General features: G+C 39.6%; 1 protein-coding gene across 2 annotated transcripts in view; it reads right to left on the bottom strand.

Annotated features, from left to right (window-relative positions):
- Nucleotides 1-20,926, bottom strand: part of DPH5 (diphthamide biosynthesis 5) — a 39,981-nt gene that overhangs the window by 5,433 nt on the left and 13,622 nt on the right. For both annotated transcript variants that reach the window (XM_081947400.1, XM_081947401.1), the window contains exon 6: nt 6,186-6,306. In XM_081947400.1, coding sequence (XP_081803526.1) covers nt 6,186-6,306 — 121 coding nt within the window. The remainder of the gene's footprint in view (nt 1-6,185; nt 6,307-20,926) is intronic.

Below are 20,926 nucleotides of genomic sequence, written 5' to 3'. Positions count from 1 at the left end.
AGTACCATTATATTCATTGCTCTATTGTATTGTCCAATACACGGTTACCATTTTGTTGCTGTATAGTATATTCATTATCTTTGAGCTGCTTTAGAATATACTGTATGTGTATGAGGCAGAAAGGAACTTATTTATTTTATATTCCACATTTATTATTTTTATAAATAACTCAAGACAGCAAACATACTGATACTGCTATTACAGTATCTCTACCTATATCTCCAAATATACTCCACCTGCTATTTCTCCCACAACAAAATCTTTGTGAACTGAGAGAGAGTGAGTGGCCCAAAGTCACCCAGCTAGCTTTCATACCTAAGGCAAGAGGAGAACTTAACAGTCCCCTGGTTTCTAAATCAGCACATTAATCACTAGACCAAACTAGCTCTTAATTAATTAATGTCCCCTCCAAAACACAACTGCTTTGCAAAAATAAAACAAATGTTTCCAGAGTATCTCTACTGAATTAATATTAGTACATAACAAGCAGTTGGTTGGCATTCAGGATCTCAGACAATGTCAACAAATTGCTCCAAGGAGTCATAATCATTTTTCCTCCTTCCCAGTCATCTGTTTAGGGGCCCCAACAAGCACTCTAAAGGTAATGAGCAGATTCTGTTTTTCTGAGATGTTTTTGCTGGACTTTTTTCCTCAGACTTCTTCCGATACTAGGATTCACACTGACACATCCTTCTTATGTGTTTGGATTGGCTTCGTAGGGTCCACTCTTTGAGGATGAATTTCTGCTAGTATCTAACTGAGCGTGTAAGACATTCCATTTTTCATAATTAAAAAGATTTCTTTTTGCATTAAACCTAGGTACCAATCTTAATTGAAGTCTGTTAGGTAGACATCAACTTTAATAAGTTCAAGCTGTACCATCTGGAACCAAATGTGTGTTTATAGGATTTAAGGTTGAAGCAATCAATAACATACTTGACGTTTTTCATCTTATCTTCCAGAAGAAAAACATATTGGATGTCATACTTCCTTCAGATCATTAGTTATTGAATGTGATACCCTATTAAGCCTAAGTAGTATGAATGAGCTATGAGGAGGAGCCATGGATGCAAATATAAGTGCTGCTTTGTTTCCATCAGCTGCCTGCCTCTTGGCCAGTGAGAGCCACTTTAGAAAGATAAAATCTGAAGTTGTAGATATTGCATTGGCCTCCAATAGATTATGAATATAATTCAAAGAGCTGGTGTTGTCAGGAGCAAGCAATCAGATCCATTTGTGAGGGGTTCAAGTCAGCAACTTTATTGTGTTCTACGTATAATCCATGAGTCTCCCCAAATTGCTTGGAACTTAGATGGGGTCAGACTTATGCCTTTTGCGGCTGTGCGAGGACTCAAGGCTAGTTCCCTGCATGTCCCTCCTCCCTCCCTGGCTGGGAGTTTCCCAGCAGGTATTAACCTCTACAACCCTCTGAACTGGGTATTTTAGAGATTATCTGAACCCGCCTAACCTCTGCACGCCAATCAGAGAGAGAATGATTCTGGCTCTCCCACTTCAAGTGGGGCAAGAGCAGATTCGCTCAGTGGCCTTGTTCCGCACTCCTTTGGAATGGCTACCTCAGTCTCCTCCCACATGGTTTAAAGAAGGCAGTCTTTAAAGCAGCACTGTATTGTGTTGGATTACAACGGATTATTTATGGTAGTTTTATCCGATTGCTTGTGAGTGAAATTACTGGACTTGTTTTATGGATTTTTATTGTGAGTCACCCAGTTATGTGATGTGATGACAAACACATAATGAATTAAAGAACACTCCAAGTTTGTTTCTTTTTTGTAAGAATGGAGTTGCCTTCTCTTTATATTTTAGCCCCATTTATATCCAGTGTTTATTTTATTCTAGTCATTCAAACTCTGGATCTAATTCATTTTCCATATACAATGAGTTCATAAATGTACTTTAATTTTTAACCAGCTATTCATACTTCTTCACATATCAACATTCCTGACATGAAACTTTTGCTATGATAAAGTGAATTAATCAGTGATTGTATTCATACACTAAGCTAAGCCAGAATACACTTGGATCTTGTGGGCCAAGCAACTGTTATTTGCACACTAGGCTTCCAGCTGAGCACTTTACATGAGCCAGCCAATTGTGATTTATTTACAAATGAATATCCTAGAATGGCTTGGCATTCTATGCAAAGATAATAAAATGCTCAAGTAATTTTCCTCAATATTTTTAACACAGAGGTGTTTGTTTTGTGTGTCTGTGTGATTATGAGAAACAAACCATACCCCATAAACAGATTCAATCTTCCCTAATCTTTTGCCCTTTGGAGGATTGGGAATCTAAATTTGACACACCTGACAAGACGTAGCAGAGAAAATGGAAACACATTAAGAATGGAAGTATTAAGAAAAGAGAGTGAGAGATGTGCTGGACAGAGCATTGTATACAGAAAGACTGTGACATCTTCATTCAGCATTAATCACAGAGAAGAAATGCAATTTTAAATCTCTCTAGCTCTCTGAAAATGCACTCCAAATGGCCAACATCTGTGCAGTTTCAATAGTTATAGGCTGCTGCAGCATTTCAATAATTGAGGAACAATTCCAGTCAATTCCCCAATGTATAAATTATCTCCAGACCAATTTCTGCAGCAATCATGTTGACTGATTATATGCTGACAAAATTCAGTTCTTTCCAAAACATGCAGAAAAATTGCTTTTGGACTTAGAGGTTTTGGGAGACAATGCTGGAACTCCTGGCTTGTAATCAAGAAAAGCAACCGAGATCACAGGACTGTTAGCTGCTTGAAAGAACTCACCACCAATCTACGGTCACTGAAAAAGCTACAGTTAAATCAACCCTAGTATTTAAAGAACACTGAATGAGCTAATTACATCAGTCCAATTTCCATCTGATAAAAATTCCATGTGTGTTTGTATGGCTCTGCAGCATGTCTCTCGCTTACATGTTAAATCCAATTTTGTCTGAAGAGACTGCTGCAATTTTTTTTTAAAAAAAGTCGTGCCTAGGTAGAAAACCTTTTGGGCTGCTTCCTTTTCGGCAGGCCAAGTCATTGATTAGTTTTAAGCAAATAAGAGAAATATCAGAAATAATGAGTGCTTTTTGTTTTCCCTCTACAGTAGATGATGCTAATCTCTATATATCATATTACTGTTAAAACTCAGAAGCAGGATCAGTAAGTAGTTTTGCAATCCCAGTAAAGGGATGGCCTTGCTAAAACTTTCATTTTAAACATTTTTAAGACATTCTAGGATAACCCCCCTAATAATGGAGGTACATTTGTGTGACCCTCTTAAATGTAATTTAAAACTTCTTACAATGTAATTCTGGGGCAATTTAAAACTCCCGACTCTGCAATATTCAGTTGTTATTCAGACTCAAGTTTCTCTGCAACTTTGTGCTAGATAAAGGGGTACACATTTTTAAAATTAGGGAATTAGTGAGTGGGGAGACTTAGACCTCTACTTCTTCCAAATGTTAAAGGGAACACTGCAACTGATTACTATTCAGGGCAATTTATACTATGTAAGTCTAGCAATAATATTTTTCCATCCCATTGTACTAAGCTTTAGATGAAAATTTCCATAAAGAAAGAAAGCCTGAAACAAACTCTGCCCTGGGGCAAATATAAGGGGAAGACTAGGCAAATACTATTTTTGGCTTATACTAATTTTCCAGTGAATAGAAAAGTGTCTTAGATTTTTTTAAAAAACTATTAAATATAATAATTTCCTTCTAGTATCACAAAATGGTGCATGCCCAGAAAAAAAATATTGCAGCTATTATCAGTGATACTAATCTAGGAATCATTGACGTATGAATTTGGATTATTTTAAAGAAACATTGTTGGCAAAGGATGGAGTTCCATATACAGTAGATTGGCAATAACATACACGGTTTTGGCACGTTTGTACTAAATTATATTACGGGATAAAGAGGGTCAAATTCAGATTCTACTATCCTAATATAGCTTTCCCAGCCACTGTGTCTAAATGAACATTTCCATGGCCAAAGCAATTTGGGATGGAGTAACACATGGTGTTGGACCAGCAAGGTTCAAAAACAGGTCGGGATAGAAATCATGTGGCCCTTAAGCTACTTCTTACTGTAGCAGAAGCCAGCAGTTATTTTGCCAGATTGCAAGACCAGCCAATCCATCAGCTCAGGTACAGCCAGCCAATTAGAGCTTATTTTCTTTTTAAGGTTTTTTTTTTTAAATGTCAAGGATAAAAATATCTGCATTATACTATTGGCTATAGTATGTAAATGCTATACTATAGTTATACATACATACAGTAATATACTATGTAGTACAGTATACTGGCTACATTATATTATTCCAGTTCCATGATTATGCCTGCATTTGAATGCTTACCCAGGAATTAACTCAACCATAGTTGATTAAATGAACCCAATTTTCTGGATTTGTACAATATCATGAGTTATACATTGCTCTCAGCCCCTCAATTGTTTTGCTCTCTCCTTTCCTGTTTAATATTTACATGAAATGGTTGAGGGAGATCACCCATCTGTTTGGGATCTCAACATATGTGGATGATACCCAGATATATACCATTATCCTGTGTCAATCAATTTGGTGTTCTCAAGGGCCTGCCCCAATGTCTGAAAAGGGTGTGAAATGGGATGGAGAAAACAGACTCAAACTTAATCCTGAGAGGACTGAACGGCTGCAGGTACTGGGGCCCAATATGAATGGGATTTTCCACTGTTGATTTTGGAAGTTGCATTCCTCCATTCAAGGCTGATGTGCAATCTAATCTTGGATTCACAGCTCTTGCTCAAAGAGCAGATGACAGCTGTGGACAAGAAGGCCTTTAACACAAGCACATCTAGAGGGGCTGTTGTACTCTTTCTTGGGCCACGAGACCCTTTAGTCAGTCACTTATGCTTTAGTCACCTCACAAATGGGACTACTGTAACGCCTAGCCACACCAATTCTGCCACCTACTGGGACCTGGGAAATGTGTTTCCTCCATCATGTCACCTGCCCTTTGGAATAATATCCACCCAGATATCCATGTGGCCCTCTCCCTGGAGTTCTAGAAATCTTTAAAAACTTGGCTGTTTTCCGTGTCTTAGAAAGTCCGCTTCTGTTTTGTAATCTATGAAGTGAAGTCTGCCCGGACATATGCAATTTTTTCCTTATTGGTTTCTATTCTTAAACTGTACGTCTCCCAGCGTTATTCTGGGGTCACACGGCTTTTAAATAAAATAAATTAATAAACACTGCACACAATGTTCAATTAGATCTTTATGCTTCAGTATGTTCACGTACACAGCTTACAAGATGTATTCTAAGGTTAAAAATTGATCTTTTAGGATCCATTTGTAAAGTTGCTCTCTTCAATAGCTGTATCATTACTATGTTTTGATTAACTAATATTTCTTCAAGGTTCAGTGAAAGTTGGGATTGCTCCCTTAAGAACAATGAGGATTGCTTCATTACATACCTATATAGAATTGGACCACCAGAGAAGGCCTCTTCCACCTTCATAAGGACACTTGCAGTGGTGGTGGGCGCTTTGCTCTTCCTGCTCCTCCTGAGCTTTTTCTTTCATTTCCTATCTTTTTTGTTGTTTTTTTTACTTTGGAAGTCTTTTCATTTGAAGACCAGATGAGGTATATAAGCAACTAACCAATACATTAGCAGAGTAGCAGTCATACAAGACAAAAGAGGCTCATCTCTTTTTCCATTCCACTTTTATCAACAATTTGATCTCAATAGCACTTAGACTTATATACATAGTGCTTTACAGCCCCTCTCTAAATGGTTTACAGAGTCAGCATATTGCCCCCAACAATCTAGATCTTCATTTTACCGACTTTGGAAGGATGGAAGGCTGAGTCAACCTTCAGCCGGTCAGGAGCGAACTGCTGGCAGTCGGCAGAATTAGCCTGCAATACTGCATTCTAACCACTGCGCTGCTACGGCTCTTATTTAATACTTCTTATTTGATCAGAAAGGATGAATCATTCAATTATTTACAAAAGTGCAGTAGTTCTCACTGATGAAGCATGAGAATGGACAGCATATTTATGACAAACGTGCAACGCAAAAATTCTGGGTGATGTATGAGCAATTTAAAAAGACATCCAACAATTGCTTGAATTATTAAAATCTCACAATGATATCATATATAAATAAATAAATACCAGGTGCAAATGTTTCTTACCGAGTAAGCATAGAGTGTGCATTCCATTTTTTCTGTTTTTTATAATTTTGTCAAAAAAACTATCAGGCTTCCATGTGTCTGTCCAGAATACAATAGAAACGGTTTCTCCAAAGTTATAGAGCTATAAAGAAGGAGAGAGAGAGAGAGGAAAGAAAAATATTTAATCACCATTATACTGTAACCCATAAAGTAATATAAAAACTAATTATAAACATTTAGTATTATGGGATTTTTCAAATGTACAAGAATCATTGATTATACTTATTTTTACACGTCAAAGGCAAGGTCTGGAACTAACTGAAATACATTGGCCAGAGATGTTTTTGAAAATTATTTCTACACATGTACTGGAAGTGCTCCAATTTCTTCTTTGTCTAGTATTGCTATTTTAAAATAGTATAGCTGTACAAGTACAGAGTCTCAATGCAAAGTATTTGGAATAGCAAATTGGATTAGGACCAGAGAGAATCAGGCTCAAATCTATTTTCACACAATGAACCTCTATGATCACTTTGGATCAGTCACTATGTCTCAACCCAACCAATCTCACAGAGAAAAAGAAGGAACTTCTATACTAGATGCTATTGGGTTTTTCAGTCCCATCAAAAATTAGTTACTGAGTGGGACTTCTGGAGGAAATATGGTGAACAGAAGACAGCTGTTCAAAAGCAGAATTGGCAACCATGGCAAAGGCCCAGGATCCGGTGGGTAGATCAGTTCCTTGGAATCTTTCGAGAGAAGAAGACAACAAGAGAACAACATGTGCTCTGAAGGCTGCTTCTCATAAGAAGACTGCAGACCAGGGTGAAATTCAGCAGGTTTTGACATATTCTGGAGAACCAGAAGCGGAAATTTTGAGTAGTTTGGAGAACTGGCAAATACTACCTCTGACTGGCAACAGAGTGAGGTGGGAATGGGGATTTTGCAGTGTCCTTCCCCTGCCACGCCCATGAAACCATGCTCACAGAACCGGTAGTAAAAAAAATGAATTTCACCACTGCTGCAGATAATAATTTTCCATGGTTTTGAGCACTTGGGGATGATGGGACCGATCATTTTGTTTGAAATTATGTTGGAGTCTTTTAAATGAAATGCTATTCTGTTTATTGCAAGAAATCATAATAAAAGATAAGTAATGATTTTAGAAACTGGACACTAGAGGGGACTAAAGATTTTAAGCAAAAGGGGGGAAAATACAAATGTGATGTCGTTTAACACTGAGACTTGCAAAATGACACTAAATGTTATCAGAGATGTTAAAGGAGATCTTTGAAAAATGAAACCAAACGTTAGTGATTACAACATCAACACTGTTAGTAATGAGGTCTGTTTCTATGGATACACTACAGTATCTGTAAAAAATGTTAATAAAGGAGTGATTAATTTGGAACAAATTTTATCTGAAAAGATAAAGTAGGGAAGGTGGAACTACAAATGACAGTCCAAGATAATGATTTGGAAAAGGACACTTTACTAGATATACAAACTTTGCTGAACTTTTAAAAATTAAACATAAATTGATAAACCAAGAAAATGACCTGGACAATGTTTTCTTGTTGGATTTACAAAGGAAGCTTGTTACATGCCGTGGAAAATCTATGCAATGAGATAACGAAATTGAAAAGAAATCAAATCCTATGATAATATTTGATTGAATTAACAAGACAGTGAGAAGTAAAAAGGAAAATATAAAATTGGTTTATTTGATCAAGGTTAAAATAAGAAATGGGATATGGGATGAATAGATATCTGATTAGGGATCTGAAGAGTTATTAAATTTGTTTATACTTGTGGTCAAGGTTGCAAGTCACTTCCTTATATATATCTTTTCTTTTTCTTTATTCTCCATTTTCTTTTTCCTCCGTCTTGCTTTTTTCTGCACTTTTTCTTTCTCTAAATTTAATATGTATTAGCTTTTACTATTGTAATTAGTAAAAGCTAATACAAATAAAATTTAGAGGGAAAAATAGACTGGAAAGAAAGAATAAAAATTGCAGGGAAAAGCTGAAGAAAGAAAAAGTAAGTAAACAATAAAGAGAAAGAAAGAAGATATATGAGGAAGTGACTTGCAACCTTGACCAACAAGTAGAAACAAATTTAATAACTCTTCAGATCCTTAAACAGGTATCTCTTTAGCCCATATTCCATTCCTTATAATGGGATTAAATTAAAATTCTTAATACAAGAATAAAATTAAAATTCTTAATAAAATTATATTTTAAAAAAATAACAGTAAATTTGAAGGTGGAATAAGCAGCCATTGGATAACTACGGTACTAACAGGTTATGCAAGTACACTGCTTTGCATTGTAGGCTTCGAATTTAATGTAGGGAAATCTGCCTTCCTTGTTTAAAAGAGTGGATCTCTACTACTCATTGTGCAACTTAAGTTTTTTTTAAACTCACCAAGGCGTTATTAGGAACCAAACCTGCAATCTATACACACAGGGTTATAATACGGTATGTTTACTAGTAATATTCATTGACCTTAATTGTTTATTTAAATAATATTGGCTCTCATATCACAGACACCTTATGAAAAGCATGCTCAAATAAGAGATCTAAGCCGAAATGACAGCAATATAAACAACTGCATTAAAAATCCAAACGTAACACAAACTTTCCAGCCATTAAAATATTAAAAGGATTAAAAAGGTGGGAGAGGGAAGAAGTGGTTGTAAGGATGGGAAGCAAGGGAAAACAAGTCCTTTTTCTGAGTTGGTATTCAAGAGACAACTTTAGTTATGCATGCATGTATCATAATGCATGAAGCAACCCTCATTGCAATGGCCAGGTAGAAGAAGACACTGCTCTAATATAAAAACCTATGCAAAACTCTTATGGAAGAGGCAAAACTCCTTCTCTACTCAGGAGACAATACAGGGAGCCCTCAACTTACAACCATTCAAAGTTACAATGGCCCTAAAAAAAAAAGATCATTCATTCATTCTGCAGCCCATCTCCTCTCTAAGGCGACTCTGGGTGGCTTACGGATTATAAAAGACAAATAGAAAAATAATTGTTTGAATGATTAAACATAATTAAGATGATTAAGATATGAAAACTATGCAAGATAAAAAAATTGTGGTTTACTGGAAAAGCCATTCTTGAGAAGAGAACAGAAGGATCCTTATCAAAGGGCATGTTTTTGCAACGTGCCAATGTTATTAGGATTTGGGAAAATAAATTTGATTTAGAGAGAAGGTTTTTAAGCGAATCCAGCTTCCCTCGTTGACTGTGCTGGTAAAAAGCTGGCCGGGAAGGTTGCAAATAGAAATCACATGACCCCTGGTGAGACTGCAGTGGTTGTAACCATGAGGACCAGTCATAAGTACGTTTTTTCAGTGCTGCTGTAACTTCAAACGGTTGCTAAATGAATGATTGTAAATTGAGGACTACGGTACCTGTAATCATAGATTGGAGACATGTCATTTGTGATTTAGGAGTTGTTTACAAATTATGTTTGTAAAATTATGTATATGTACATTAGTTTGTAAAATTATGGATGTCAAATTATGTGTAAACAATTACACTGAAGAACAGGTAGTCCTCGACTTACAACAGTTCATTTAGTGAATGTTCAAAGTTACAATGACACTGAAAAAAGTGGCTTATGATCATTTTTCACACTTATGACCATTGGAGCAATCTCATGATCACGTAATTTACATTTGGATGCTTGACAACTGACTCATATTTATGACGGTTACAGTGTCCTGGAGTCATGTGATCACCTTTTGCGACCTTCTGACAAGCAAAGTCAATGGGGAAACCAGATTCACTTCACAACAGTGTTACTAATTTAAAGACCGTAGTGATTCACTTAACAAATGTGGCGAGAAAAGTCGTAAACGGGGGCAAATACTCGCTTAACAAATTTCTCACTTAATAACATAAATTTTGGGCTCAATTGTAGTCATATGTTGAGGACTTCCTGTATCGTTCTATATGCAGAGCTTCATAAGCCTCTTACAGTATATATTCACACACACACATCTCTTTTGTTACAGCTTTGTTCTTTTTTCTCTTTGGTTTTGTTAAACAACATTTTAAAAATAAAATAAAATTGGAGGGCTATACTTCATATAGAGAATCCTGATTTAATTCTAAAATAGAGTTATAGATCACCATGTGATCTTGGACTACAGCTATCAGCGTTGATCTGAGAAAGCTGGTGTGCAGGCTTTCTCTGGGTGGCCTTTTGTAAATACTTCCAAACAAGGAACAGCAAGTCTAGGAGAAAAAAGGACAACTGAGTTGTAAGATGCTGCACCTGTAGACAGCCCATGTGCTACCTGAAGCACTGTTGGATATAACATCTCTGAAGACTCCAGAGCTGTCCCCAGGTGCGTGGTTTCGCATTCTTGCCAACGTCTTTACTTTTCCTCCTGGCAACAGAGAATAAGGGGATTGCACAGAGGGAGACAGGAACTGGAGAGGAATTGAATGGAAGTGAGAATGGATGGATGAGCTGGGATGAAAGGAGGCGGGGCCACTTTTGCCTCAAGGCCTAACTCCTTTGTCTGAGGCCTTATCCGCTACAGCCAGAATGCAGCCCAATTACTTTGCCCGGAAGATATACAACCCCTTACCCTCAAAACGTTTTCACACACTTTCTTTGCCTTGTGATGAGCTAAATGAACTGGTCGCCTGGGTTTTGCACAAAACAGTTTGCTTCACTCGCAACACTCCTAGAACAGTTTGCTCTGCAGATGGTTCTTGGAATAGTACATATTTTAAACCCGATAGTTGGGTAAGTCAAATGAGAATGAGCAATCCAGATTTTGCGTTTCACAACCCAAATTGCCCTGCCGGGAACTTGAGGGAAAAAAAGGTTACTCAAGTTGGGGGAAAAGGTTAAAATGCAACTTTTAACTCTTCAACGCCTCTCAAAGTCCTCGCTGTAAGAGTAGCTGGATGCCTTTAAAAAAAAGGGAGCTGATTTATCATTGGTATTCATGCAACTCTTCTCTACATCCAACTTAATTGGTAAGGAAGAAATTGGCACATTTTCAATGTGTGGCCCAAACATTTGGGCAGCGAATTAGAGTGGAAAGGAAAATAAAAAATGAAAATAAGAGCGCTATCCATAATTCATAGATATATTGAAGTTACGGTGCAATTTACCGGTAGGAAAATGAGTCAAAGGAAATAGCTGAAAAGAACTGTACATTCTTAAATATTACACTTCAGTAAAAGCTAGCTTGGTGTAATGGTTAGGCACCAGGCTAGAAACAACAAGACTGTGAGTTTTAAGCCTTTCTTAGGCATCAAGGCAAGGCAAGGCAAGAAGCAATGGGTGGAAGCAAGTTGAAGAGAGATCCAACATGAAACTAAGGAGAAGTTTCATGACACTGAGAGCAATTAACGAATGTAACAGCCTGTCTCCTGGAGCTGTGGATGCTCCATCACTGCAGGTCTTCAAGAAAAGATTGGACAGCCATTCGCCTGTGATGGAATAAGGTCTCTTGCCTTGAGTAGGAGGTTAGACTAGGAGACCTCCAAAGTCCTTTCCAGCCCTATAATTCTAGGATCTTGTCAATAAACCCCTACAGGGACTAGTCTGGGCAGTTGCCAGGAGTCAACACTAATTCAAAGGCACCAAAAAATAATCATGTGATTAAGCAAGAACAAATGTGCAAAGAATGTAGAACAGTTCTTTTTTTGAGCTCGATATTCTGCTCAGGTATTCTTTCCACTTGTAGGGCAAATAGAAGCAAGGTAAATTGAGAATGTACCCCATGACCCTACACCAGGATGACCTGATGGACTTTTAATTGACCAGAGAGTAACAGGAAAGCATACCTAACCACAGTCTGGAAATATTTTCAGAGAAGTTCTACTGAACAGTTTGGAATATATTGTTCATATGAATCTCTCTCTTTCTCTCTCTGTTTCATATCTCATATCCTTGTTCTTGAAATCACCTATGAGAATAAATAATGACCACTGAGTAAACATACGTAGAAAGCAAAGACTTCAATCATGACTTAGAGAGGACTGATCTTTTTTCTATTAAATTTCTTACATAATTAAATTTATATGCCAACCACTTTACTGATTTGTCAAGCAACTCTTTAACAAAACAACAAGGAGTTAAACATAGCTTGAGTCCAAAGCAAGAAGAGGGAATGTGTAAATAAATCTTGGGTTGACCCCCTCCCTACTTGCAATTCAGAGTGAGTGTAAGAAAGGAACAAGACAAAGCATAATCAGACTTGTTACAATGGCTCATCTTATTAAGGCTTTCATGGAGACTGTTCTTGGTCTGGTTTACATCATAGAGCTTACACTATATGATATTGTGGTGGGAACAATTCTTCACGGATTAAATTAGTTTAAGAGTGTTATGGGGGGGAACCTTTTTTTATATAGTTAAGAGACGGTGAGTTTAAAATATTGCCTCAGCTATGATGCTTTCTTGTATGAATTTAGTCCTAAAGTACTTCACAGAATAGTTAAAAACTCCTCATAAGACACTTCAAATAGAACCTGACAGTGTAAAGCTTTGCAGCCAACTCTTTGACGGAAATAGATAGTTTGGCGCTTGAAATTCCACAACACAAGGGCAAAGAGGAAAAAAAAAAAAGATGAACCAAACACATGGAAAATGTAGATTCCAGCTATCGCTTTGCTCACATAAGGTCACTGATGAGGCACATCTGCATTCAGTTGAAGTAGCATTTTATCTAGTAACCTGAAATGCTCCCTGATATACAGATTTGGGGTCTTTAAAACCAGGTAAAAATAATAATTATAACCAAGGCAGCATCTTAGCTTTGTAGGAATTGTCTTTGCTTAGGACTTTCTCATCAATTTATCACTCCAAGGATGCAAGTTCTGTCTTCTTTTGCAACCAGCTCTGATTTTTATCAGTAGAAAGTTTTAAGATGTCCCTAATTTGCAGGTGATTGTCATGGAGAAATTCTGTCTATATCGTAACCAAGAGACAACAATGATTTGATGCCACATAATCACTCAAATTTGCAGGTTTGATTGCAAATACTTTCATATCCAAAAAGCTGATGTCGTGAAGTTTAATTCTCAGTTGTTTGCTTTTGGCTTTAGAGGAATTCCACATATTATATCAGCATTGTACAAACCTATATATTTCCTAGACATGTCCATCCGAGAGCCTCTTATCTATGTTGCATGACTTTGTTTCTAGGAACATGCTGTAAAAATAATGTTTCCTGCAATAGCTCTAAAAACTGCCCTTCATTACCAGCTTTTACCATAGGTGGGCACATCTAAACCACTAATTCTGCAGCCAGATGAAACCAAAAGGATCCTATTGGTGTCTGTCAAAAGCTATCTAAAAAGTAAAGCCTCATATAGATGTTCTTGGTGACTGCTCATGCAGAACTTCACTGGAAAGATACCAAAACCACAGTATTTGTTAGAAATAGTATATGATTTTTTTTTTGCACAGGCAGCTTTGCTGGTAGAGGTTGAAACAGTGAAAGAGTAGGTTTCAGTACATATTAAGTATGAGGTCTGGGTTGAGTTGGGCATTTAAGACACATAAATTGCTTGTATATTCAGAAAGGATGTCATTAAATTAAGAAACATCTTGGTTTTACTAATGCACTGGAAAAAAAAGTGATATGACCATTTTTCACACTTACAACATTTGTAGCATCCCCATGATCATGGGATCAGAATTCGGACACTTGGCAACCGTCTCATATTTATGACGGTTGCAGTGTCCTAGGATCATGTGATCAGCTTTTGCGACCTTCTGACAAGCAGTCAACGGGAAAACCAGATTCACTTAACAGCCGTGTTAGTAACTTAACAACTGCAGTGATTCACTTAACAATGGTGGCAAGAAAAGTCACAAAATGGGGCAGAATTCACTTAACAAATGTTTCACTAAGCAACAAAAAATTTGGGCTCAATTGTGGTTGTAAGTTGAGGACTACCTGTAATGCAGTGCTCATATTCAGGTGTAGCAATCTCTCTTGGCCAAACTGTCCACCTCGGGTAAAATTATTATAGGTAGTCCTCAACTTATGACCAGTTGCTTAGTAATCGGTTGACATTACAATGGACCCAAAACATTGGTACAACCCAGATTCAAAATTCTGGTGGCTGAGCCACTCCCGCAAGTCACATTATCACATTTTGGATGCTGGGCAAGTGGCCCAGATTTATGACTACTTGCAAGTGTCTTACAGTTAAACAACCTCAATTTGCAACATTTTTTTTTGCTTGAAACTGGCCTTACCTTCCTATTTCTGGCAAAAAGCAACAAACAAACACCTATTATAGAAAAATGGTTCCCTTAATGACTGCAGAATTGCTTAATGAGCATCATAAAAAAAAAAAGTAAAATTGGGTCACGTGATGATGTGCCTAATGACTGGCAGTGATTTATGACTATAATACCTGGCTCAATTAGAATAGTAAATTGAGGACTACCTATATTTTAGCTTCTTTTCATTTTTTTTATTTTTAGTAAATGAGATAACTGGAAAGGTGATATATTGGAAAATGCCCACTATTAAAATCACTTTTCTTTACAAGAATACCCTTGAATCCCACAAAAAGATAGACATCAAAAATAAATAAGTTAGGTGATTGGAACAAGTATTTCACTTGAAAGTTAGCCGGGATTTCATTCAGGGAGCAACATTGCCGGTAAATGGGCTTTTGGGCACTGGCCAAATCTTCATGACAGCTCATTTGTGACAATGTCCTCAAGAGGCTCCTTGCAATTTATGTACATTCACCAGCTGGAAAAATTGCCTTCTCCTAAACTGAAATGAAGAATAGGATACAAGTGGAGTAATAGATGCATTTACTATGATGAAACAACCCTCATGTGCTACTGTTATACATTCCTGTATCTTTACAAGCAATTTTGATTTCTTCAAGCTGCCCAGGGAGGAATGGAACAAAGGGAGTGATAATATGTTGAAAGATAAAAAAGAGGACCCAGGGCCAGGATAGCAGAAGGCAGTTTCATGCTTGCTACTATGTCATGTGAGTCAATATCACAACCCATTTGTGATGATACAGAAATCTCAAGGGATAATGAGCATTCCAAATAACTCAGAGAGCTCTGAGCATTAGACATTTTTCCCCCAAACTTGGCAGTTTTTAAAATGGGTGAACTTTAACTTTCAGAATTCCCCAGCCAGTTCGCTTGCAGGGTAATCCTGGGAGTTAAGTCCCGCTTACCTTAAAATGGCCAAGTTTGAATAGCATTGATACTGACTCTACAACCTCGGCAACCAGAAGTTAACGTAGATAAATGTTTCGTAGAAGAGAAAAGAGAAGAAGAGAACCAATATAGGGCTGCCATCGCTAGGATCAACCACATGTTAATGTAACATCTGTTCTCATGGCAACTGTCGACATTAAACTGTGTCGTGGTCCCCTAACCATGATGGTTTAAGCCCATTCCATAACAGCCATTAAAAAAAGATTTTCAGAAATAACCATGCCCTTCTCAGCTCTGCAGACATTTTCAAACAAGAAATGAAGGGGGGGAAAGGATGCGTATTCACATGCCATAATGCAATAGCTTGAGAGAAATCATGACGTAACCTTTTCATAACCAAGTGCCTATTTTTGCGGCATCCTTTCCCAGCATGGTTGCCGCATTTGGCTGTAAGAACTGTCAGTGCATTCATCCAGCTCATCTTTAAGTGTTCATGATTCCCATTTTCAGTGAGGGTCAAAAACAGTGTTTCTTAACCTCGGCAGCTGCGGACTTCCAATTCCCAGAATTCCCATGCTAGGAAACAACAACAATCTAGATAGTTTAGTTTTTAATTATCTAGATTGTTGTTATTTCCCAGCATGGGAATTAATCAAACCCCTGAATAGGGGTCACAAAAACAAGACCTTTATCATTCCATAAATAAACAGAGGTTTCCAACAATCTGATTCAGTTTTTAAGTATTTGGGGGCAAAAACACAAATAATTGTCAATCTGCTGCAGAGAAAGAGATGGAAGCAAATCCCCCTATCTGCTCTCAAAAAGAGATCAGATGCTTTATACCCTCGAGTCAGTACGCCAATTGTGCCTGAGTCTAAGCCATCCCCACCCCACTGGATTATTGTAAAATACTGACAACTGAGATAGGTACAACAACTTGGAATAGAAACCCCATCAGCCACATCTAATTAAGTCACTGGAAGCCTGTAACTACCTAAATGAAATAGATGAGTGATTATGTGAAACTGGGACATTTCATTATATCCAAAGCAGAGAGTTGAACTTTTGAATGAGGTCTCCTATAACCGTGATGGTGAACCCAAGGGTGAAATTCTCCGTTTCAGCCTGGTTCGGCCGAACCGGTAGGGACGATTGTGCTTGGTTCTGAGAACTGGTAGTAAAAAAAAAAAGGTTTTGAGGATCACGCGGCTCAGCGGAAGCGTTTTTTCCGCTTTTTAAAAGCATTTTTTTCCCTGCCGGGTCACATGAACTGGCAGGGAAAAAATGCTTTAAAAAGCTAAAAAAATAGTTGAAAGTGAAAAAAAAAAAGTTGGCCCTCCCCACCCAGTCACATGACCCCCACCACCACCAAGCCACGCCCACAGAACCAGCAAGGGGGGGGAATTAGATTTCACTACTGGGTGAACCTATGGCACGTGTGCCACAGGTGACACACTGAGTCTTCTCTGCAGGCACGCGAGCCATTGCCCAGCTCAACTTGACCATGCATGCGCATGCGCCTTCTGCCTGCCAACTGATTTTGGGGTCTCTGCTGTGAATGTGGGAAACGCACACACATGTGGGGGGGGATGAGGGGTCAGGGGGGGTCGGCCTGTTTTTGGTCCCAGAAGACTTTAGGGAGGCTGCTACGCCCAAATTGGAGCGCGGGGGGGAGTTTGTGTGCATGCATGGGAGGAGCGCAGGAGGGTCATGCGCACATGTGCGGGGTGCATTGCATTATGGGTGTGGACATGCATGTGCGCTGTCGAGCATGTGTGCGTGCTGTTGTGCATGCAAGTGTGATTTCGGCACACAAGGAGAAAAAGGTCCTATAAAAATAAACGAACATGAACTCCCAGAGAAAGAACTACACTAAACTTTTCTTGATACCTTTAAGCGAATGAATAGAGAATGAAATGAGAATGACCAGCAAGGTACCTTTTCAGCTCTCGATAGCATGCATAACTTTAACTTGGTTTTTTAATCCAGTAGCCACCAACCACCAATTTAGTGGTCCCTGAGGTCCGAAAGGTTTAAGTTTAAGTTTAAGTTTTATTTGATTTATAGACCGCCCCCTCTCCCCGAAGGGACCCGGGGCGGTGTACAGACATCTCATTAAAAACCGTATACAAAAATAAATACCCTTAAATTCCCATAAAATCGAATTAAACAATAGGCTGTACAAAGTGATAAAAATTAAAAACAACCTAAAACCCACCCCTAAAAATTTAAAATACAGACTTGAGGGACTAAGCTGGGATTAGGCCAGGCCGGCTAAATTGAACAGGTGGGTTTTAAGCTTCTTACGGAAGGAGCAGATATCAGTGGTTTTTCTGATATCGGGGGGGGGGGGGGTCATTCCAGAGGGTCGGGCCCATCACAGAGAAGGTCCTGCTCCTGGGCGTCGCCCGCTGGCACTGCCTAGTGGACGGCACCCGGAGGAGTCCCTCCCTGTGAGAGCGGATCGGCCGAAGGGATGTATGGGGCAGGATGCGATCCCGCAAATACCTAGGTCCTATGCCATGGAGCGCTTTAAAGATGATAATCAGCACCTTGAAACGCACCCGAAAAGCCACAGGTAGCCAGTGCAGCCTGCGCAGGAGAGGTGTTACGTGGGAGTACCTAGTAACTCCCACAATTGCCCGCGCGGCTGCATTCTGAACCAACTGCAGCCTTCGGGTGCATCTCAGGGGGAGCCCCATGTAGAGAGCATTGCAGTAGTCCAGTCGGGATGTCACAAGCGCATGGGTGACTGTGTGGAGGGCGTTCCGGTCCAATAGGGGACGCAATTGGCGCACCAGGCGAACCTGGTGAAACGCCCCCCTCGCCACGGCCGTCACATGGTCATTCATTGACAGCCGGGCATCCAGGAGGACGCCCAAATTGCGTGCCCGATCCACGGGGGTCAGCTGTTCGCCCCCAATGGCCAGTGATGGAACCAACTGGTTGAACCAGGGTGCCGGTAGCCACAGCCACTCCGTCTTGGACGGGTTGAGCTTGAGTCTGTTACTTCCCATCCAGATCCGTACGGCCTCCAGGCACCGGGACATCACTTCGACGGCATCGTTGGGGTGGTTCGGGGTAGAGATGTACAGCTGAGTGTCATCAGCGTACAGGTGGCACTCGACCCCGAAACCACGAATGATCTCACCCAGCGGCTTCATATATGTGTTGAACAGGAGAGGCGAGAGGACCGACCCCTGCGGCACCCCACAAGTGAGCGGCCTCAGGGTCGACCTCTGCCCCCGTCAGCACACATTGCGCTCGGCCAGAGAGGTAGGAGGAGAACCACCGCAAAACGGTGCCCCTCACCCCCAGCCCCTCTAGACGATGCAATAGGATACCATGGTCGATGGTATCAAAAGCCGCCGAGAGGTCTAATAGGACCAAGATGGAGGAGCAACCCCCATCTCTGGCCCTCCAGAGATCATCCACCAACGCGACCAAAGCCGTCTCCGTGCTGTGGCCAGGCCGGAAACCGGACTGGCGCGGGTCCAGATAATCAATTTCCTTCAAGTGGTGTGGGAACTGTTGTGCCACCACAGGTTGGTGACCCCTGTTTTAATCCACTTGTGGTACATGTATGAAGGAATTAACACGTGGTTTTCTTTTGCTAGTTCAAAGCTACCAACTCCTTGACATCAACTGTACTATACCAAAACATTTTTTTAATGTTATTTTGCATAATGACAGAAAGTCATGAGATTAAAATCTGTTCACCCCAGCTTGTTTGAAAGGACTGTAATTGTCAACCATAAAGATATATACTGCAGCATGTTTTTCAGTATATAAGACACTTTTTTTGTTTGGTGTACAGGTAGTCCTCAATTTACAACTGTATTTGAGCCCAGAATTACGCTTGTATGTCAAGATAGTCGTTAAACGGGTCACCAGATCACCACGCCTTGATTTTTACAACCATTTTTGCAGCAATTGTTAAAACAAATTCATTTTATCCAAAGGGCTGGAAACAAATCCCCCCCCCCAAATCCCCCAGAAAATGCCAAGCAGGGAGTGTGTGGCTGTCGGAACTCTGGAATTAGGTCATAAATCCATTTTGAAGGATCCATCACAACTTCAAATGGTTGCAAAATGAACCTGTCATTAAGTGAGGACTAGTTGTAATAGGTGTCACTCTCAAGTACTCATGAAACACAAGGCATGCTTTTTTTTTTTTTACAGCTCCTGTGCAACGGACTTCAAACTGGCTTCCCCCAATCATGCTGGCAAAACTGTTAAATTGGAACTCCAAATGTCATTTGCTTAGACATCTGCTGCTTTCCAACAAGACAGAATTACATCATAGGCTTCAGTGCACCCCCTGTAGGCTTTTTTTTTTTTTAAAGGCAAAGGTGTTTCCTGTTTTTCATTACTGAAGTATGAACCTCTGCATCAAGGCCAGTCTTGAATACAGGCGCATACAAGCATGAGCTCTTGTTTTGGGAAGTGCGAAAAAGATGGAGTGAGGAACACATGGTTCTCCAAGTTTTGTTGGACTCCCGCTCTCTTAATCCCCAGCCAAAATGGTCAAAGGTCTGAAATGATGGGGTTTAAATTTACATGCTGCAAAATAAGATTAAGGAGAGTCACTTTCGTCGAGTACCGTGATGGCGAACCTATGGCACACGTGCCACAGAGAGGGCACGCAGAGCCCTCTCTGCAGACACGCGAGCCATCCCCCCAACTCAGCTGCTCCATGCATGCGTGTGCATCTCCTGCCGACCAGCTGATTTTTGGGTGATTGCCATGTATGCGGCAGCAGGGCGCATGCAGGAGATGCTTGTGTATGCACATGGGGCAGATCATGCACGGGGGTCCTGCATGTGTGGGGGTCCTGCATGCATACGTAGAGGTGGGGTGCATGCAGGTGTTCGTGCACGCATTGCATTATTGATTTGTGCGCACATGTGCATTATTTCGGCACTTGGCACCAAAAAGGATAGCCACCACTGGTTTAGAAGTTAAGGCACCAGGATAGAAAGGGGGAGATCATGAGTTTAAGTCCTGACTTAGACATGTAAGCCAACTGGGTGACATCTCAGCCCAATCCACCTCACAGGGTTGTTGTGGGGAAAATAGGAGGAGGAAGGTGTATTGGATATATTCATTATCTTGAGTTATTTGTAAAATTAATGAAGGCAGGATAGGGTAGGGTAGGGTAGGGAGTGTAGAATGGAATGGAGTGGAGTGAAGTGGAATGGAATAGAATAGGTTCATGGCCAAGTGTGATTTTAAAAAGTCAGACTTATACAAACAATAGGCATCTTGAATTTGCCATTAGACCTTTCTGACTAATTTTTTAAAATCCATTTTAAAAGCTGTTTTAATCACAAACTTTGCTACATTTTTGACTATTTCATCAATAAGTTAAGCAATAGGCACAGATCAAAGGGTTCCCCCCCCCCCTTACCCTGAGTTTCTGGCTAATAAACGAGAGATTTATTTATAAGATTGTAAACTAATTTGCAATTTATATTGACTTTATAAGGTAATGATAAAATAAATGAGAAAGCAACTAGTAATTTCAATGAAAAAAGGAACAGTTTGGAAAATGCTGATTTATTTTTGCATC

This window comes from Natrix helvetica (genome assembly GCF_964273705.1).
Source record: "Natrix helvetica genome assembly, chromosome: 3".
In the NCBI taxonomy this organism is placed as follows: Eukaryota; Metazoa; Chordata; class Lepidosauria; order Squamata; family Natricidae; genus Natrix; species Natrix helvetica.
The sequence above is the reverse complement of the archived record's forward strand: the minus strand, read 5'-3'. Positions and strand labels throughout refer to the sequence as shown.